This window comes from Camellia sinensis, chromosome 1 (assembly GCF_055761805.1).
Source record: "Camellia sinensis isolate YWXY chromosome 1, ASM5576180v1, whole genome shotgun sequence".
Taxonomy (NCBI): Eukaryota; Viridiplantae; Streptophyta; class Magnoliopsida; order Ericales; family Theaceae; genus Camellia; species Camellia sinensis.
Window position 1 is genome coordinate 188,775,671 of NC_138961.1, and position 15,814 is coordinate 188,791,484.

General features: G+C 34.4%; 1 protein-coding gene across 9 annotated transcripts in view; it reads left to right on the forward strand.

Moving 5' to 3' along the window:
• Nucleotides 1–483: 483 nt before the first annotated feature.
• Nucleotides 484–15,814, forward strand: part of TOP3A (topoisomerase 3alpha) — a 30,374-nt gene continuing 15,043 nt past the window's right edge. For 3 of the 9 annotated variants that reach the window (XM_082923381.1, XM_082923383.1, XM_082923403.1), the window contains exons 1-18: nt 484–897; nt 1,726–1,904; nt 1,996–2,068; nt 2,271–2,393; nt 2,545–2,666; nt 2,757–2,829; nt 3,627–3,743; nt 4,810–4,893; nt 6,576–6,755; nt 6,837–6,965; nt 8,298–8,372; nt 10,453–10,542; nt 10,691–10,795; nt 11,797–11,831; nt 12,983–13,112; nt 13,665–13,717; nt 14,748–14,847; nt 15,672–15,710. In XM_082923381.1, the coding sequence (XP_082779507.1) occupies nt 589–897; nt 1,726–1,904; nt 1,996–2,068; nt 2,271–2,393; nt 2,545–2,666; nt 2,757–2,829; nt 3,627–3,743; nt 4,810–4,893; nt 6,576–6,755; nt 6,837–6,965; nt 8,298–8,372; nt 10,453–10,542; nt 10,691–10,795; nt 11,797–11,831; nt 12,983–13,112; nt 13,665–13,717; nt 14,748–14,847; nt 15,672–15,710 (2,016 nt within the window). In that variant the 5' untranslated portion in view covers nt 484–588. The remainder of the gene's footprint in view (nt 898–1,725; nt 1,905–1,995; nt 2,069–2,270; nt 2,394–2,544; nt 2,667–2,756; nt 2,830–3,626; nt 3,744–4,809; nt 4,894–6,575; nt 6,756–6,836; nt 6,966–8,297; nt 8,373–10,452; nt 10,543–10,690; nt 10,796–11,796; nt 11,832–12,982; nt 13,113–13,664; nt 13,718–14,747; nt 14,848–15,671; nt 15,711–15,814) is intronic. The other 6 variants (XM_082923388.1, XM_082923394.1, XM_082923406.1 and 3 more) reach the window with 2 other exon arrangements.

Below are 15,814 nucleotides of genomic sequence, written 5' to 3' on the forward strand. Positions count from 1 at the left end.
TTTATCTGGATTGAAATCAAAGAAATTTTTTAAATTGAATTTTCTCTGCATCGATTTGAGGGACATTAGACATTATAAAAATATTTAATGTCATTTATATTATAAAATCTTAATATCAGGAATTTAGGGCTTGTTTGGTTTGTATTTGAGAAACATGTTTTGAGATAAAAAGTACGAAAATTTGTTTGATTTGTTTTTTTTTCAAAAGATGTTTTGAAAAATTATTTTGAGAGAAAATTTTAGAAAAAGTGATTGATTTGATGTGTATGAGAGAGAGATTTGTTTAGAAAACTTATAAACTAAACAAGTTTTGGAAAAATTTGTTGAGAAAATTTGTTTGGTTTGATTAATTTTAAAAACTTATTTGTAGAGAATTTTTTCAAAATTTTTTGAGAAACACAAACCAAACAAGACCTTAATTTTTTTTTTTAATTTATTTTTAACACATTATTTTATAATTTTTTTTTAAAAAAAAAAAAAAATGTAAAATAATCTGTCACAGCTATCGGCGCACCATTCCCCCGCTTTCGAAAGCGCCGAAGAAGCGAAATACACTCTCCAATCGGTGCCTCAATTCCCAGCAAAGCAATGTCCGGCGGCGGCGGAGGCAGAACGATAAGGGTACTGAACGTGGCGGAGAAGCCGTCGGTGGCGAAGGCGGTGGCGGGGATACTGTCAAAGAGTAGCCAAGGTGGGATGAGAGTGAGGGACGGTAGGTCTAGGTTCAACAGGATCTTCGAGTTCGCCTACACGATTCACGGCCAACAATGTCACATGCTTTTCACCTCCGTCACCGGCCATCTCATGGAACTCGACTTCGAAGATCGCTATCGTAAATGGCACTCCTGCGATCCCCTCCTCCTCTACCAAGCCCCTGTCCGCAAATTCGTTCCCGAGGTTCCTCTCTCTCTCTCTCTCTCTCTCTCTATATATATATATATATATATATACATACATATATATAAGAGCATCTCCAATACTTTCTTTTTTTTTTTTCGCCCCCATAAAATTCGAGTGAAAATTTTGGTTAAAAGCTTGATCTGGTGTGGAACATTCCAATTCTTACTTTGTTTTTTGTCTTTTTTATCAAATGTTTTTGAAAACTAAAAACCTCCTTAATTTTTTTTTTTTCATCTATAATTCTTACTCTTTGAAAATTACGAACTTAGGACTGTTGTAACCATTTTTTATGAAATAAAATCATCTCCAATAATACTCTTTCTAGAATTTCATAAAATTTGATTAAAAATATGACTGTAATCTTCTTGAAAATTCCAAATTATACTAAAAACCCGTTTTAAAGGGAAATCGTCTATTTTTTTCGCTTTTAGAAATTTCATCAAATTTGAGTAAAAATATGATTGTTGGAACTTTGGCGAAGGATTTGGTTCAACCTTGATTTGGCGAAATTTTGCCTCTCCCTTGATTGGATGCGAGTTTGTTGAAATGATTGGAGCTCATTTTTAGCTGTTTATGCATTAAAATAGAATTGGCGAAGGATTGGAGATGATTTTCTTTTATCAAAAATGGTTTAAACAGGTTTTTAAGTATAAATTTGGACTTTTTAAAAAATATTTGATGGAAAAAGAGAAAGTAAGGATTGGAGTGTTCAATACCAGATAAAGCTTTTAACCACATTTTCACTAAAATTTGACGAAAAAAGAGAGTAAAATTGGTGATGATATAATGTAAGCAATTCTCTTAAAACAGCTCTTAATTGCTTAGGATAAGTTGGATATAAAGAGGACATTAGAGGAGGAAGCTAGGAAGTGCCAGTGGCTTGTGTTGTGGTTGGATTGTGATAGAGAAGGAGAAAACATTGCATTTGAAGTTGTCGAAGTCTGCACAGAAGCAAATCGTCATCTTAATGTGTGGAGGGCTCGTTTCTCTGCCTTAATTGAAAGGTTTCGAAGACTAATCCTTTTTTCTCTTTCAGCTCCGATTATCTGTTTTTGAGTTCAAATTTCATAATGTTTACCTTTTGGGGATGCTCAGGGATATCCGTGAGTCGGTGCAGGCTCTTGTTCGACCTAATCAATTGTTTGCTGATGCTGTTGATGTTAGGCAAGTGAGTACCTGCCAATCACTCAGTTGGGACTTTGTCAATCTTGTTATAGTACTTTGGTGACTTTCTTCTTGGCTTGTATTTGCACAATCCTTATTTTAGACAGAAACTGCTTCTAGTTTGCTCACTGATTAGCTGTTGTTAACACGAGTTGGCTGTATGTAAATTTGTATATTTCCTTTCATTTAATTTGAGTCTTTTGCAGGAAATAGATCTCCGGATTGGTGCTTCCTTCACTAGGTTTCAGACTATGCTGTTGAGAGATGCGTTCAATCTTGATTTTGCTACAGATGACAGAAATGTTATTCTAAGTTATGGACCTTGTCAGGTATCTCAACAATTCTAAACATTAATTTTGCACGTTAAGTACAGCCAATCAAAAAGTATGTGTAAGGCCTTTAATCTTTAACTTTGTAATTTAGAGCTGGAAGTGCTATGATGTTGTCCTGATCATTCTAATTTTTTATTGACCGCTGCAGTTCCCTACACTAGGCTTTATTGTGGAACGGTATTGGGAGATACAAGCACACGAGTCTGAAGAATTCTGGACAATCAATTGCACTCACAATTCAGATGAAGGCACTGCTACATTCAATTGGATGTAAATTGCTAAGGATTTTGCACCATTCAATGTCAACTTTTTGTATCTGGTTATTGGTGCTTTAAGCTTACTGACTATGTGGTTTTGCAGGCGTGGGCATATGTTTGATTATACTTGTGCTGTAATAATATACGAAATGTGTGTTCAGGAACCCACTGCAACTGTGAGTGGATATAGAGTCATGTTTTATGACTAATACTGGTTTCTGATCTCTTTATGAGTATAATCATGAATGTTATTAGGATTTCAATTTAAGGCCATTGTACTAATTTTAGAAAAGTGAGACTAGTCGAGCAAACTGCACCTAAGCTTGTTAATAAACCTAACTATAAAGATATGCTTGGCCTCAGAAAGAAAATTAGGTTGGTACTCAGACCTTTAAGACTTGCAAACTTATATATTAAACAGCCGATCAAAGACTTCTACAGTAAACTGAATATCATATCTACCTGGTCCATGATTTTGGTTCCTCCGGAATGTAAAACCATGATTTTGTTTTTGAAAAAATATATGGGTTGGGGAAATTACAAAAATAAACCTTAAATAGGTTTCGTAAAATATATGCAATATTTGGTTATAATTAAGAGGAGTTCAATAGTAAAACCTTCGCTTAATAACCTTGAGGTTATGCGTTCAAGTCTCGGGACAATCACTTTGTGTACTATGCCAAAAGTTAGGTGTGTACCCAATTTTTCCCGTCCCAAGCACACATTAATGTGTACTAATTGGGCGTTGTTTTTTTATTTTTTATATTTTTTATTTGGTTATAAATTATAATTAAGAGGAAAGAAAACAAATAATGATTGCAAAGGTGAATGATAAATAAGTTTACTATCATATTTGCTTAACTTGGGTGTCAATTGCCAATTAATTGAATTATTTGAGCATTATATTAACACCAACTTCATTTCTGCATCTCATCTTCATAGCTTGGTATTCACAGTTATAATTTCTGTTCAGGTTACAACAGTTAGACAGCAGGAGAAACTGAAGTATCCTCCTCATCCTTTAAATACTATTGAGCTTGAGAAACGTGCATCCCGCTACTTCCGGATGAGTTCCGAACAAACCATGAAGGTCAGTTGTAGGAGCTCAGCAATGATGCTTCATCAGATTTCTGACTGTTTCTTAATATTATCTTCACTTATTAAACTGATTCCTTGAATTCTAATCCATTACATGTATATTTCAAGAAGGCCAAAATCATTTTATTTATTTTTGGATGTTTTTAAGCTTGGACTTATGCTTGGACATTGTCATTCAAAGTAATGAAGTTTGCCTGTTGATGTTTCTATATTTTTAAACAAAAAGCATTAGGTTTAGATCACAAGTTTTTGGCTCTTGAATTCATCCTTCAAATGCTTTTGAAGTACTATCCATGGAAATTTGTTTATTTTCTCTTCTCCTTTGATTCTATCTTCTCATTATCATTTTTTCCCCCCAAAATGTTGGTTGTTGCTTTATATCCTTTTTCTTTTTGGTTTTTGAAACTACATATTTTTGGATGTTGACAATCAAAATCCTTAATTTTTTCTTCTTGCACTCACCTGTTTTGCTTGTTGTCTGTAAATCCATTTTATTCAAGGTTTAGCATTCATTATATTTCTAATGTCACAATATTTTTTGTTGTTGTACGTCAATCAGTTGTCATGGCTGGCTCTCTTTAGTTATCATTTGGCACTATTTCTCTATATTCTTGTGATATCAGATTGACAGTAGGCATGTGCGTGTGGATTGCAGTGGGTGTGGATATCAAAATATTTTAGGGCTTTTATATGTCATGATTATGTGTTTGCCTTTCCTTGCTGATTTGTTCGTTTTTGTTGTTCGTGTAAATTCATTGGATCTATCCTTATTTTTTCATTCTGGATGCCACTTCACCACCCTCGAAAGTATCACCAAGGTCTCTATAAATTATTCACTTTGTCATGTATTGTGACCGTTATTGCCTTATTGGAATTCCTTTGCTTTCAGATGGTTTTAGGGGTGGATATCTCATTAAATTTGTCATACCATTTCAAGATGTTGGCTAAACTAATCCTCTTAGAATTTTGTTTTTTGTTTTTTTTTTTTCCTTCTAGAAACTGGTATTTTTAATATTATTAACTACATAAATTATTTATTCTTTTATTGATTTTGGTAGGTGGCAGAAGACCTTTACCAAACTGGTTTCATTAGTTATCCTCGTACAGAGACTGACAGCTTTTCAGAGAGGACTGATTTGCGTGTGAGTAACTTCATTTGTTCATTGACAACTATGACTAACTTCCTGGCTGTTTAGAATTATTAATGCTCAACGTGGAATTTATGTCAACTTGGGCGGACGGACTGGGCTCCAATTTGCAGATTGCTGAGTTAGCCTAAACCAGTCAAATTCTTAGATTATCATTGTCAACTCCACAGATCGAATGTGAATCGTGTTTTTTGATTGATAGTTGCCTGCTATGTGTATTTGTTATGATGAGTGGCACACAAAGAAGATTACCCTCCAATTAGGGTAAAACATAATGAAACCATATTTCAGAAGATTTGAACTGTAGAGCACAAGAATGCGGGGAATGGATTCCTGCTGCTGGACCATTGCTCCATCTTCTAATTATTCTTTTGTATTTTATTATTTGTTTTTTATACTATATTAATGTATTCAGATATTGCATGCCTATTATATTTATAGTATATTTAATTAATTTTACATAGACCTGATGCACAAAATTAGAATTAATTCAGTAAGTGTTACATGTACATGTATTTTTATATGCATATGCATGCTTTGGAGGTGCTTCCATGCTCAAGATATTTTCACAAAAGGTTCATTCGCTCCCATTTTCTCACTTCATGAATCAGATACTAACTGTGAAATTATTTACATTTAGCAGTTTGAGTGAATTTAATGTATTGTTATCATTCAAGAAAAAAAATCAATTATTAATTGAGATTGCGCGTATCTAGTCTTTTTTGTTATCTGTTTTTCAGAAGGAAGAATGAAGAGGTGACAAAGCATTGGATTAGAGTGAGACATGAGGGTGAGAAGAATGAAAGAAAACAAAAGGGTAAAATAAATAAAAAAAACAAAAGAAAGCAGTTCCATGCATAGGGGCATTGTTTGGTGCAATGGTAGAAGCGAGAGCTTCTAAGCATGAGAACATGGGTGAGTTTGAGAGCAGCCACTTTGTGCAAATAATACCAAAGATCAGGTTTGCTCCTGTCTTTCCCCTCCTAACGTCCTGTGTTAATAGGGAGCAATCCTGCATAATGTTCTTTTAAAGGATCCATGCATAGTCTGGCTTGATTCAAACTATAGCACAAATTGTGGGTTTCTGATAAAATTAAAAAGTCATGCTGACCTGGTTAAGTTTAGATTTCATGGCCTCTGGAATTCTCACCTTATGCATGTAATGTTAGGCTTGAGTGAGTAGTAAGGAAGCTGATTTCTCTACTTCCTAGAATACTTTGTGATTTGTAACCTGATATTTTTTTGTTCTGTCTTGTGGCATTTCTCGTTTTCATCTTTCTTCAAATGACACTTGTCACTTGGATTCTCTTTCTTGTCATCAGCAATGGACAGAGAAAACGATTGGATGCACTTCTTTCCTTTCTCAGAGAATTATTTTTTTAGTTGGTAGATGCTATAGGTGAAACACTGTTATGGATGGCGTAGTATACTAAAACTAAAAGCAAGAGTCATTCTGTCTGCAGTTAATTATTTGGTGGGCTAAAATTTTGGACAGCCTGTGGGTTTTATGGTTAAAAAGGTGGAAGAAAATCTAGACTTTGAGGGATATATGGATTTTAAGTTTATGAGTTGCTAATATACCCTTTAAGTTATTTCATGTTGGATAATACCTCTTGTATGATTGCATTAGCTGCTTTTGCTGTGTTAAGGACTTCTGTTCTCTTGATTTATTGTAGGCAATCGTGCAAGAACAGGAGGGGCATCCTGTATGGGGTTCATATGCTCAGCGCTTATTGGACCCTGGAGAAGGACTTTGGAGGAACCCTGGTAATGGTGGCCATGATGACAAAGCCCATCCTCCAATCCACCCGACAAAGTTTTCTGGTGGACAATCTGGATGGAGTCAGGATCACCATGTAAGTACAGTTATTTTGGAACTTAGCGATATTGGAATTGGTCACACAGATAACCATATGAAAATTGTTTCTCTATAACAGAGATTGTATGAGCTGGTTGTTCGCCATTTCCTGGCCTGTGTTTCCAAACCAGCTGTAGGAGCTGAAACTACAGTTGAAATTGACATTGCCGGTGAAATGTTTTCTGCATCTGGGAGAGTAATACTTGAAGTAAGTTTTCTACCATGTTTCTCCATTTTTCCTTAGCCATTTGAAGTAACATAAAACTTGTTATTGGAATCTGAATAATTGGGAGTATGCTTATTTCTCAATATAATGATTACCATAGCATTGAATTTCAGTCCATTGTAAAAAGAAGCATCTTGAGAGTACAATTTTGTCGTGAAATTGTTTGAGGAAATGTTTTTGTATGAATCAATCACTAAGGCCTCGTTTAGTAGCATTTTCAGTTGCTTCTTTTCTATTTTCATTTTCAAAATTTTTGGAAATTGAAAACAAAGCACGATCGGTGATTGTTTTTATTTTCAAAATTTTCAAACCTCTGAAAAAAGGGTGTTTTATTTTGTTTTGAAAACAAGTTTTCACTCCCTCAAATCTCACACAATTTCGGATTTTAAAACTCATTTAGCAGATACATGTGTGAGAATGGAAAAGAGAAAAATCTGATATTTCAAAAAATGTCTGATTCCTATATGCTAATAATTTCATGTTCTCATACTCGTAGAAGATATTCTATGGAAGAGTGTTTGGGTGGTGGGGAGTCTGTCCAAAGTTGCTTTCTTTGTGTGGACAGCGGCTTTAGGGCGAATTTTGACTATTGATAATTTGATTCGGCGTTGGCACATTTTAGTTAATTGGTGCTGCATGTGTTGTGGGGATGCAGGGTCAGTGGATCATTTGCTTGTTCATTGTCCGGTAGCTTGTCTTTGGATGCTCATTGTTGCTACTTTTGGTTTGGTGTGGGTTCAGCCGGGTTAGGTGTTGGCGGTGTTGCAAAGTTGGGCTAGGGGGAGGGTTGGGAAGAGGCACCGAAAGGGGTGGATGTTTGCGGGTCATTGCTTGATGTGGTTGATTTGGTTAGAGCGGAATAGGCGCATTTTTCGGGGGGTGTCTCACTCGGTTCCGTGGCTGGAGCGGCAGCTGCTCACTGTGCTGCATAGTTGGGTCACTGTCACGGTTGATCTGGATGTGTTGGCTTTTATAGATTTTGTTGAGGAATTGATTAGTTAGATTTTTGGGTTGTTGATGGGCTTGATTTTTGTATTCTTTGTATCGTCTTAATGCTTTTTTAATAAAGTTTGTTTATTTATCCAAAGAAAAAGAAAAAGAAAAAGAAGATATTCTATGCAGGTTACTGACATTTTTTTCAAATTTGTGTCAATCTAGGATGTCATTTAACATGTTGCCTACATGTTGTGTCCCCAAATTCAGTTTCAAATTTTGTTTAGATGTGGGAAAGTAGATATAATGTCTTTATGCTTACTAAATATGTTATTAAATGCTTTTATTGTTATTTTGACATCTCCGTTTCATGTTGGCCAGAAAAATTACTTGGATGTCTACAGGTTTGAATCATGGGGAGGTTCAATGATCCCAACATATACTTTTGGGCAACAGGTTTGCTACAAAATCATCTCTCATTGCCTTGGATTGCATATCTAGTTAGATGTTACTAATTATTTCTCAACTTACTTGGATATGCTTCATCACTTTTTTGATAACCTATGGGGATTTGGATTGATGATCTCTTATTTGTTTGATGACTTATTTCTGCAACATTTTATTTCTTCCACTGTCCATGCTAAATATCTAATTGATCTGTAAATTATATCTATATACTTAGAGCTTTTAATGCTAATAAAAAAAAGTTTCATTCAGTCGTCAAATATCCTTTTAAATTACTGGAGAGAACACATGATTTCGGCTTTTGAAATGGCTGGAAGTTGAAATGGAGAATAAATTATTTTGGGGTTAGTAGAACAGCAAAGAGATGAGAGAATGGATTTCTTTTTCTCCATTATTCTATTTCTAAATATAGCTGGTGACATTGGCCTGTGTTGCCACATGTGTAATATGAAGTTGTGGCCTGCTCATTCTTTAGTGAGAAGTAATTTGTGTTTTTGCTCAAGTATAAATGAAATCATATGTCAAGTCTCTAGTCAAACATTGATATATTCTTGTCACACAGAATTGGAATGTTAAACATGCTTGTATGTGCTTTTATCGTTAAAATAAGACAAACGACTATATAACTTGATTCCTAAGTAGAAAAGGGTATTTTGATTCACAGTAATGAACAGATCCCATGTTCTTGGATTACTTAAAGACAATTTCAATATGATAGCATACTCAAAGTTCTCTCTTCTTCTTTATTATTCTAACAAGAACATTAGCCAAGCTGAATGCTCTATTCCAATAATATTCCTTTTTTACAAGTCATATAACATTAAAGGAAAAAAATAAAAATGAACTAATCAAATCTAATTTAAGTAGAATTCCATCTAATTTGTTCCGTAAGCTTTTAATATTTAATGAAAAACCATCATGTCAGTATTACCAACATGAACACTGCCACTTCACTGTAATAGCCAGCCTGTCACTTCTGCTTTGTAAAATCACTACCCGCTACCGCCAATAGTCCGATGGCATTATTCTGCAACTACAACCATCCCACAACTGTCCATTTTACTATCTGATCACAACCACTGCCACCGTGGTCATCGCCATTACATTGCAATCAACAATGCCACATTCCTCACCTCCAGTGCTGTCATTTGATGCTTTGTGATCAAGTTGTAAATAAAGTAAAAATAGAAGAGGTGCGATGTGTTCAAGAAAAGTGAACTATGATCATTGAAAAAGTACTTTGTTTGGGGAAAAAGTAGAAACTGAATGTATTAGATAGAGATAATCTCCAAATCTAGGGTACAAGAGCTAGGGCTTTGAAATTACAATCTCAAAATGATCAAAACTGAGTGCTACTGACAATTAGCTCCTTATTTACACCAACCACTAACACAACTTCCACTAGGACAGTTGTAGAACAGCTGTGAAGAGCTGGAGCTGAAGTAATACAACAACAAACACTTATTCATTATAAAATCGCTAGAAATTGAAAGATTTGGTTGACTCCTTAAGAATGTTGGATATTATAAGCATCAGTTTGAGGAAGCCTTTTGAAAATACATTAGAATGTGTTAACTGCTTGCTGTGTTACGTGGACTCAGGTATGAGTGTTGAGTTCGAGAATGTTTTATGTCAGATTCATCTAAGTACTATGTCCAAAGACTCAAGGATACAAAAATCTTTAATTTTACAGGATAAAATGGGGTTTACAAGGTGACATAAAACATTTCATGCATAATATGGGAGGTTTATGCATAGCTATTTGGAAAACTCGAATTGTTCAACAAGCTTGTTGGGTGAATATCCAAATACATGTTGAACACATATTCCATAACTTCATCCAAATGTCAATTGTTTGGCACAAATGCTTCTCTAATTTGGAAGAATTCATGTAAGATAGAAAAAGAGATGAAAAAGAAAAGATGAAATTGAGATAAGGAAGAAAATTTATGCTCTTTTGTTTGAATAGCACTAGTTCGGGTTGGTTCATTAATGCGTCTCCATGATGATATAGAGAGAGATTGAGGAATAAATGTTAATTTCCTACTTTCTGTTTCTGGTAATATTGCAGTTTATTCCAACAACATTGACTCTTGATTCAGGAGTTACGAGGCCACCATCACTTTTAAGTGAAGCTGATTTACTAAATTGTATGGACAAGGTGGGGAAATCTTATAGGATATTTAAACTTAAATTGATTTGCTTTTGATTCTGTGCTTTGTTTTGTAGCTTAAATTCACTAGTCATGAGTTTTCATATGTTGGTTATTATGGTTTAACAAATACTTTGTTTTCCCCTTATTTTTTTAGGCGGGCATTGGCACAGATGCCACAATGCATGATCACATAAAAAAGCTGCTTGATCGATTTTATGCCACCAAAGACTCCAACACTCGTTTCTCACCAACCAATCTTGTATGTTCATACAAGTTCAACTATATATGCAATATTATTAACCAATCTTTTGTGCATTATATTTCCTCTTCCCTCTAATTGTAGTTTCAAACCCCCCACCCCTTCCCCCGTAATTACGTGCTTGTTTTTTGTTGGGGAATTGCAAATCAATGGAAGACGTGAAGGTAATTTAAAAACATGGAGGTGGAAGTGCATCTGTGCTTTTGTGCAAATGAAAACTGTGGCTTTATTTGCATCGGAGCACATACCCCACTTGCTCCCTTCTCTCTCTCTCTCTCTCTCTCCTGTCCAAATGGCACAAATATGGACATGGGACATGAATGACATGTTGAATTGAATTTATCAAGAAATCAAGATGTAGATGTGTGAAAAAGTCCCACGTTGCCTGGGTACAAAGAGGATGTGCAGTGTATAAGCGTGAGAACACCCTCACTTCACAAGCTAGCTTTTGCAGTTGAGTTCTACCCAAGACTGTGTCACCATCGAGCATGGACCAAACTATTCTTAATTCTTTTTGTTCTTGTTAGTGTCACACCATCACCCATTTTTGCTCCCAAGTGGCTACTTGACTTAGGCTATTAAAGATGAATGGGTAAACTAAGGGTGCACGAGACTCTCTTTGGACTTCAGTGATCATCGTTTCTTAGTGAGTTCTATCTATACAAACCGTCTACATCAGTTCATCATGTTAAAAATGTCAACACACCAGATAAAATGGAAGTATTTTTAGTTTGTTATACAAGCCATTGATTTCTTGTGGGCAATGATTAGATGTAGTTTTTGTTGAGATTTATCATTATTGTCCCTTTTTTTTTTTATATTATTATTTATAAATATTTATCATTATTGTCCTTTGAGTACCTTATATGCTACTCTCTTTCATTGTTATAGATGTGTGGGTGAGCTTTAGCATTGATAATTTGGTGCAATTAAACTTTGTGCCGCTTCCTACAAAATATTGTTTCTTTTTTTAAGTGATTATGAATCTGATTTGGTTTCAGGGTGAGGCACTAGTTATGGGATATGATGACATGGGGTAATTATTTAAGCTTAATTTCTTTTAGTAGTGTTTTTTGTTTTCTGCACAATATCACCCTTCTATGGGTGTATAGAGATATTAAACTTACCTGACTAATGATTTTAGATGGCATGTTAGTTCTTTGCTTCAGGAAAGTGCAAATGCAATTAGCAATTTGCTTGTTGTGGATATTATATTAAAAAAGGTGACCACAAATATTATGTAAATCTGTGACATTAACTGGTTAAGATTTTTATTTCAATACTTAGGCCTTGTTTGGGATGTAGAGTTTTTTGCCAAAAAGCCACTACAAGTTCAAATCATTCTCTCTACTTTTTTCCGTCTTTCTGTAAAAGGTCAAAACGCACTGAAAAAGCCAATTCCCAAACACCCCATTAAAAAATAGTTTGGTATATTATTATTTTTTTAACTGCAATTTGCTCCTGAGCAATTTATTCGATTTTTTTTGTATTATTAATAGTATAATTAGCTGTTATAATGGCACTGCTTGCTCAACTATCCACCATCATTCATTATGCTGTCTGAAGCTCAGCAGTTTTTGCCTCTAAAATTCCATTGATTTTTTAAAAATATTTTAAGGATGGAAGTGAAATTATTATTTAATTTTTAAATAAATCAAAGTAATTAAATAATGGCTGTGTGATGAAATTAATTGAAAATAGAAGCCATTATTTTTAGTTGTTACAGCCATAAATTGAGAAGTGTCTTAATTGTATATTAATGGCCATTACAACATCCTTGTAAGGATATGGATATCATGGCAAAATGCATCTGATTTGGCATAAAGACCATACGTTCACATAGTAGTGGTTGTGGTGTTTCTGCCTGATGTGAAATGGTTCTGTTGATGAATCTGTCACAAAAAAATTGTGTGTTACCTATACATTTGTTGTGTCCTGAAAAAGAATTATTCAGTGAGTTAAACATTTTGAGAAGTGGTGAATGACTTGATCATGCTATCCTGATATGGTGAATCCTCATGCCACACAACAATGCCTAAATAATTGGCAAGAAAGGAAAGCACAAGCATGTATTATTTTAATTGAAGAACAAGTGCAATATATCTGTACATAATGTAGGTTATATTCATATGCTACTGTTACTGGTAATATGAGGAATTATAAATTATTTTGTTTTCTTCTTGTCAGTTATGAACTTTGGAAACCATATCTTCGAGCTATGATGGAGAATGACATGAAAGCAGTTAGCATAGGGACAAAGAGAAAAGCTGAGGTTTTGTCAACCTGCTTGGAGCAAATGAAAGCTTGCTTCTTAGATGTAAGTTAATCCATGACCTCTTGAGAAGACCCATGCCTGATACTATTTCAACAAAATCATGCTGTAGCGTTGATTTCTTCCATGCAAATATGGCCTCAATATTGTTTGCAAGTATTTTTATTTATTAAAAAAAAAAAAAAAAAAAAAAACTCATAATAAGATGACATTGTGAGCCAATGAAGTGAGTTTTGATTCTTGGCCTCATTATATTCTTAATTAGTGTATGAAATGTAATTGTGTTACAGACTTACTGTGTTGATTGCTATTATCTTGTGCTTGAATAATTACAATGGTGTGTGTACCATGACATGCATTGGTCATACAACCAAATCTTTCCAACAGTATAAAATCTCTTTACGACCAATGAAAACTTTGCATGTAACAATCACAATGGTTAATCAGATGCATATTTGTTTTGGTATATGCTTTGTAACAAATATCATCTCTTTGTAATTCTCTTTCCTAATATATATGACTGTCTAATTTTTTCCATGCGTTCCACATTATGTATGATTATGCCTTTGGATAATTATACTGGATGTTTTTTTGCAGGCAAGGTTGAATAAAGTAAAATTGTTTGAAGCCATGGGAATTTTTTTCGAGAGGTGGTTCTTTACCTTTCCCAAGTGCCCTTAATAATATATTGGCCTTCAAATGAGCTGAGCTGTTCATGAACAACTCGGGCTTGGCTCGCTATGAGGATTACTCAAGCTCGTTCACTAAATAGATGAACCAAGCTTGAACTTGAATTTTAGGTTTGTTTGTTATATGACCCAAGCTTGAGTAAGATTGAGCTCAGCTTGGTTAGACTTGATTCGCTAACTAACAACAAAGGGTCTTCCAAACATGCCATTGTTTAGTTTCTCAATGTACATAAGATATTTTTCGGAAGCTCGTGTCTCAACATACGTATAATATATATGCTTCACGTTATAACTTATACCCTTGGAGTTGATATATATCTATAGTGCCTTTGAATTTGAACTTAAAAATAATTATGTTTAATAATTATATTTGACCCTCAAATGTCTAATTTCCTAGGACCTGTCTTAGGCAACAAAAAGAGATGCACTCTCTTTGTAGTCAACACTACTGAGAGAGTGAGAGAGCAGAGACGAAAGAAGGATGATTATGTATTCTTTGGCTATCTATTCCACTCTCTCCTTTTTCATTCAATTCACAGCGGAGTTACTTCATCTTTCTTTCTCCTTTTCTTTGGTATTCATCTTTACTTTTTTCTTTTAGATGTGTAAATCAATCTGCAAAAGTTCACTAAATCTCGAAGTTTTTTTAATCTCTAAAGGATCCTTCATTTTGTATTTGGACAGAGATTTAGTTTGAATTTTTAGTTTTTTGATATTTTCTACCATAATCTATCTAATATGTTTGGATTGGTCTTTACTTATCTAAAAGAATTTATGTTTGCTTAAGGTTTGTTCTTCTTCTTTGTCCTACATAGCTGCCGTTGTGTGTTTTGTAACGAGCCAAGCTCGAGTTCATTGAAAAATGGTGAGCCGAGCACAAACACCCTTTCAACTTGAACATAATCACAAAAAAGCTCCGCTCGGCATGCCTTGGCTCATTTGCGGCCCCAATAGTATATAGTTTATTTAAATTCTTCTGCTATCTCTGTAGAACTAGTAGATCAGGTGCAGATGAGCAGCATGCAGTTGGAGATGTTGTTCGGCGATGTGGTGTTTGCCAGGAATCAGATATGGTGCTTAAGCGGAAACCGGTAACTATTTGCATGTTAGATTTTTTGTTGATGTAAATAAACAATTAAAATGTTTGTCACTATCTTTGTTTTGCAGTGGGTAGTTCTATTTCTGCTAAAAGTTTTGCATTCATTTATTTTTCACGTTTCTAAGCAAGTTGTCTTGAAGTTGAAACGACGTGTATATTTATGTAGCATAAATAGATATTGTTAACAGATAACACTGCTATGCAGTTTCTTTTCTGAAATACATCTGATATCCTTCTGGTCAATTTCTGGAATAATCAACTGTTGGTTTTGTTATTTAAGATGGGTCAATATCTTGAAGTACCATGCGAAGTGTGCTGCTAATTAAACATTTTGGTTCGTCTTTCTTAGGGTACAAAGTCTCTTATTTCTTTTAGTCAGTTTATGAACAAAGCATTTTATAGATGAACTTTCATATTTATTTTTGCCTTTCCTGTAAACTGTCGGAAAAAGACAAACCATGGGCTTATGGGGCATTGGTCTGCTAGGTTCTAATTCATATATCACCAGGGAACTTACTATTCAAATTCGAGAAACTACCTCATTTTTTCTCCCCTCTGAACCCCTGTCATATAATAAGAAATTTGTCTTTTTGTTTTGTTTTGTTTGTTTGTTTGTTTGTTTGCCATTTTTTTTTTGAATATGATTGTGGTTTCATAAATTGAATTTTTCTTTCTTTGAACTTAGATCTTTTGGCATTTTTCTTTCTATGATGTTTTTTGCACCCTCCTTTATTGATGTTTAACTCTTGTATTGTACGGGTTTCTAATTCATCAATAAAGATTTCTTTTGCTGATAAAAAAATATTTCTAATGCAGGATGGAAATTTCATGGTTGGGTGCTTGGGTTATCCACAAGTAGGTGTTTTTGCCATTGATATTGTTAACTTATTAAAAATCCTACATTTGGAATTATGTTTAACATATTAGACAAGCTATTCAATGTTGCACTGAACCTTTGA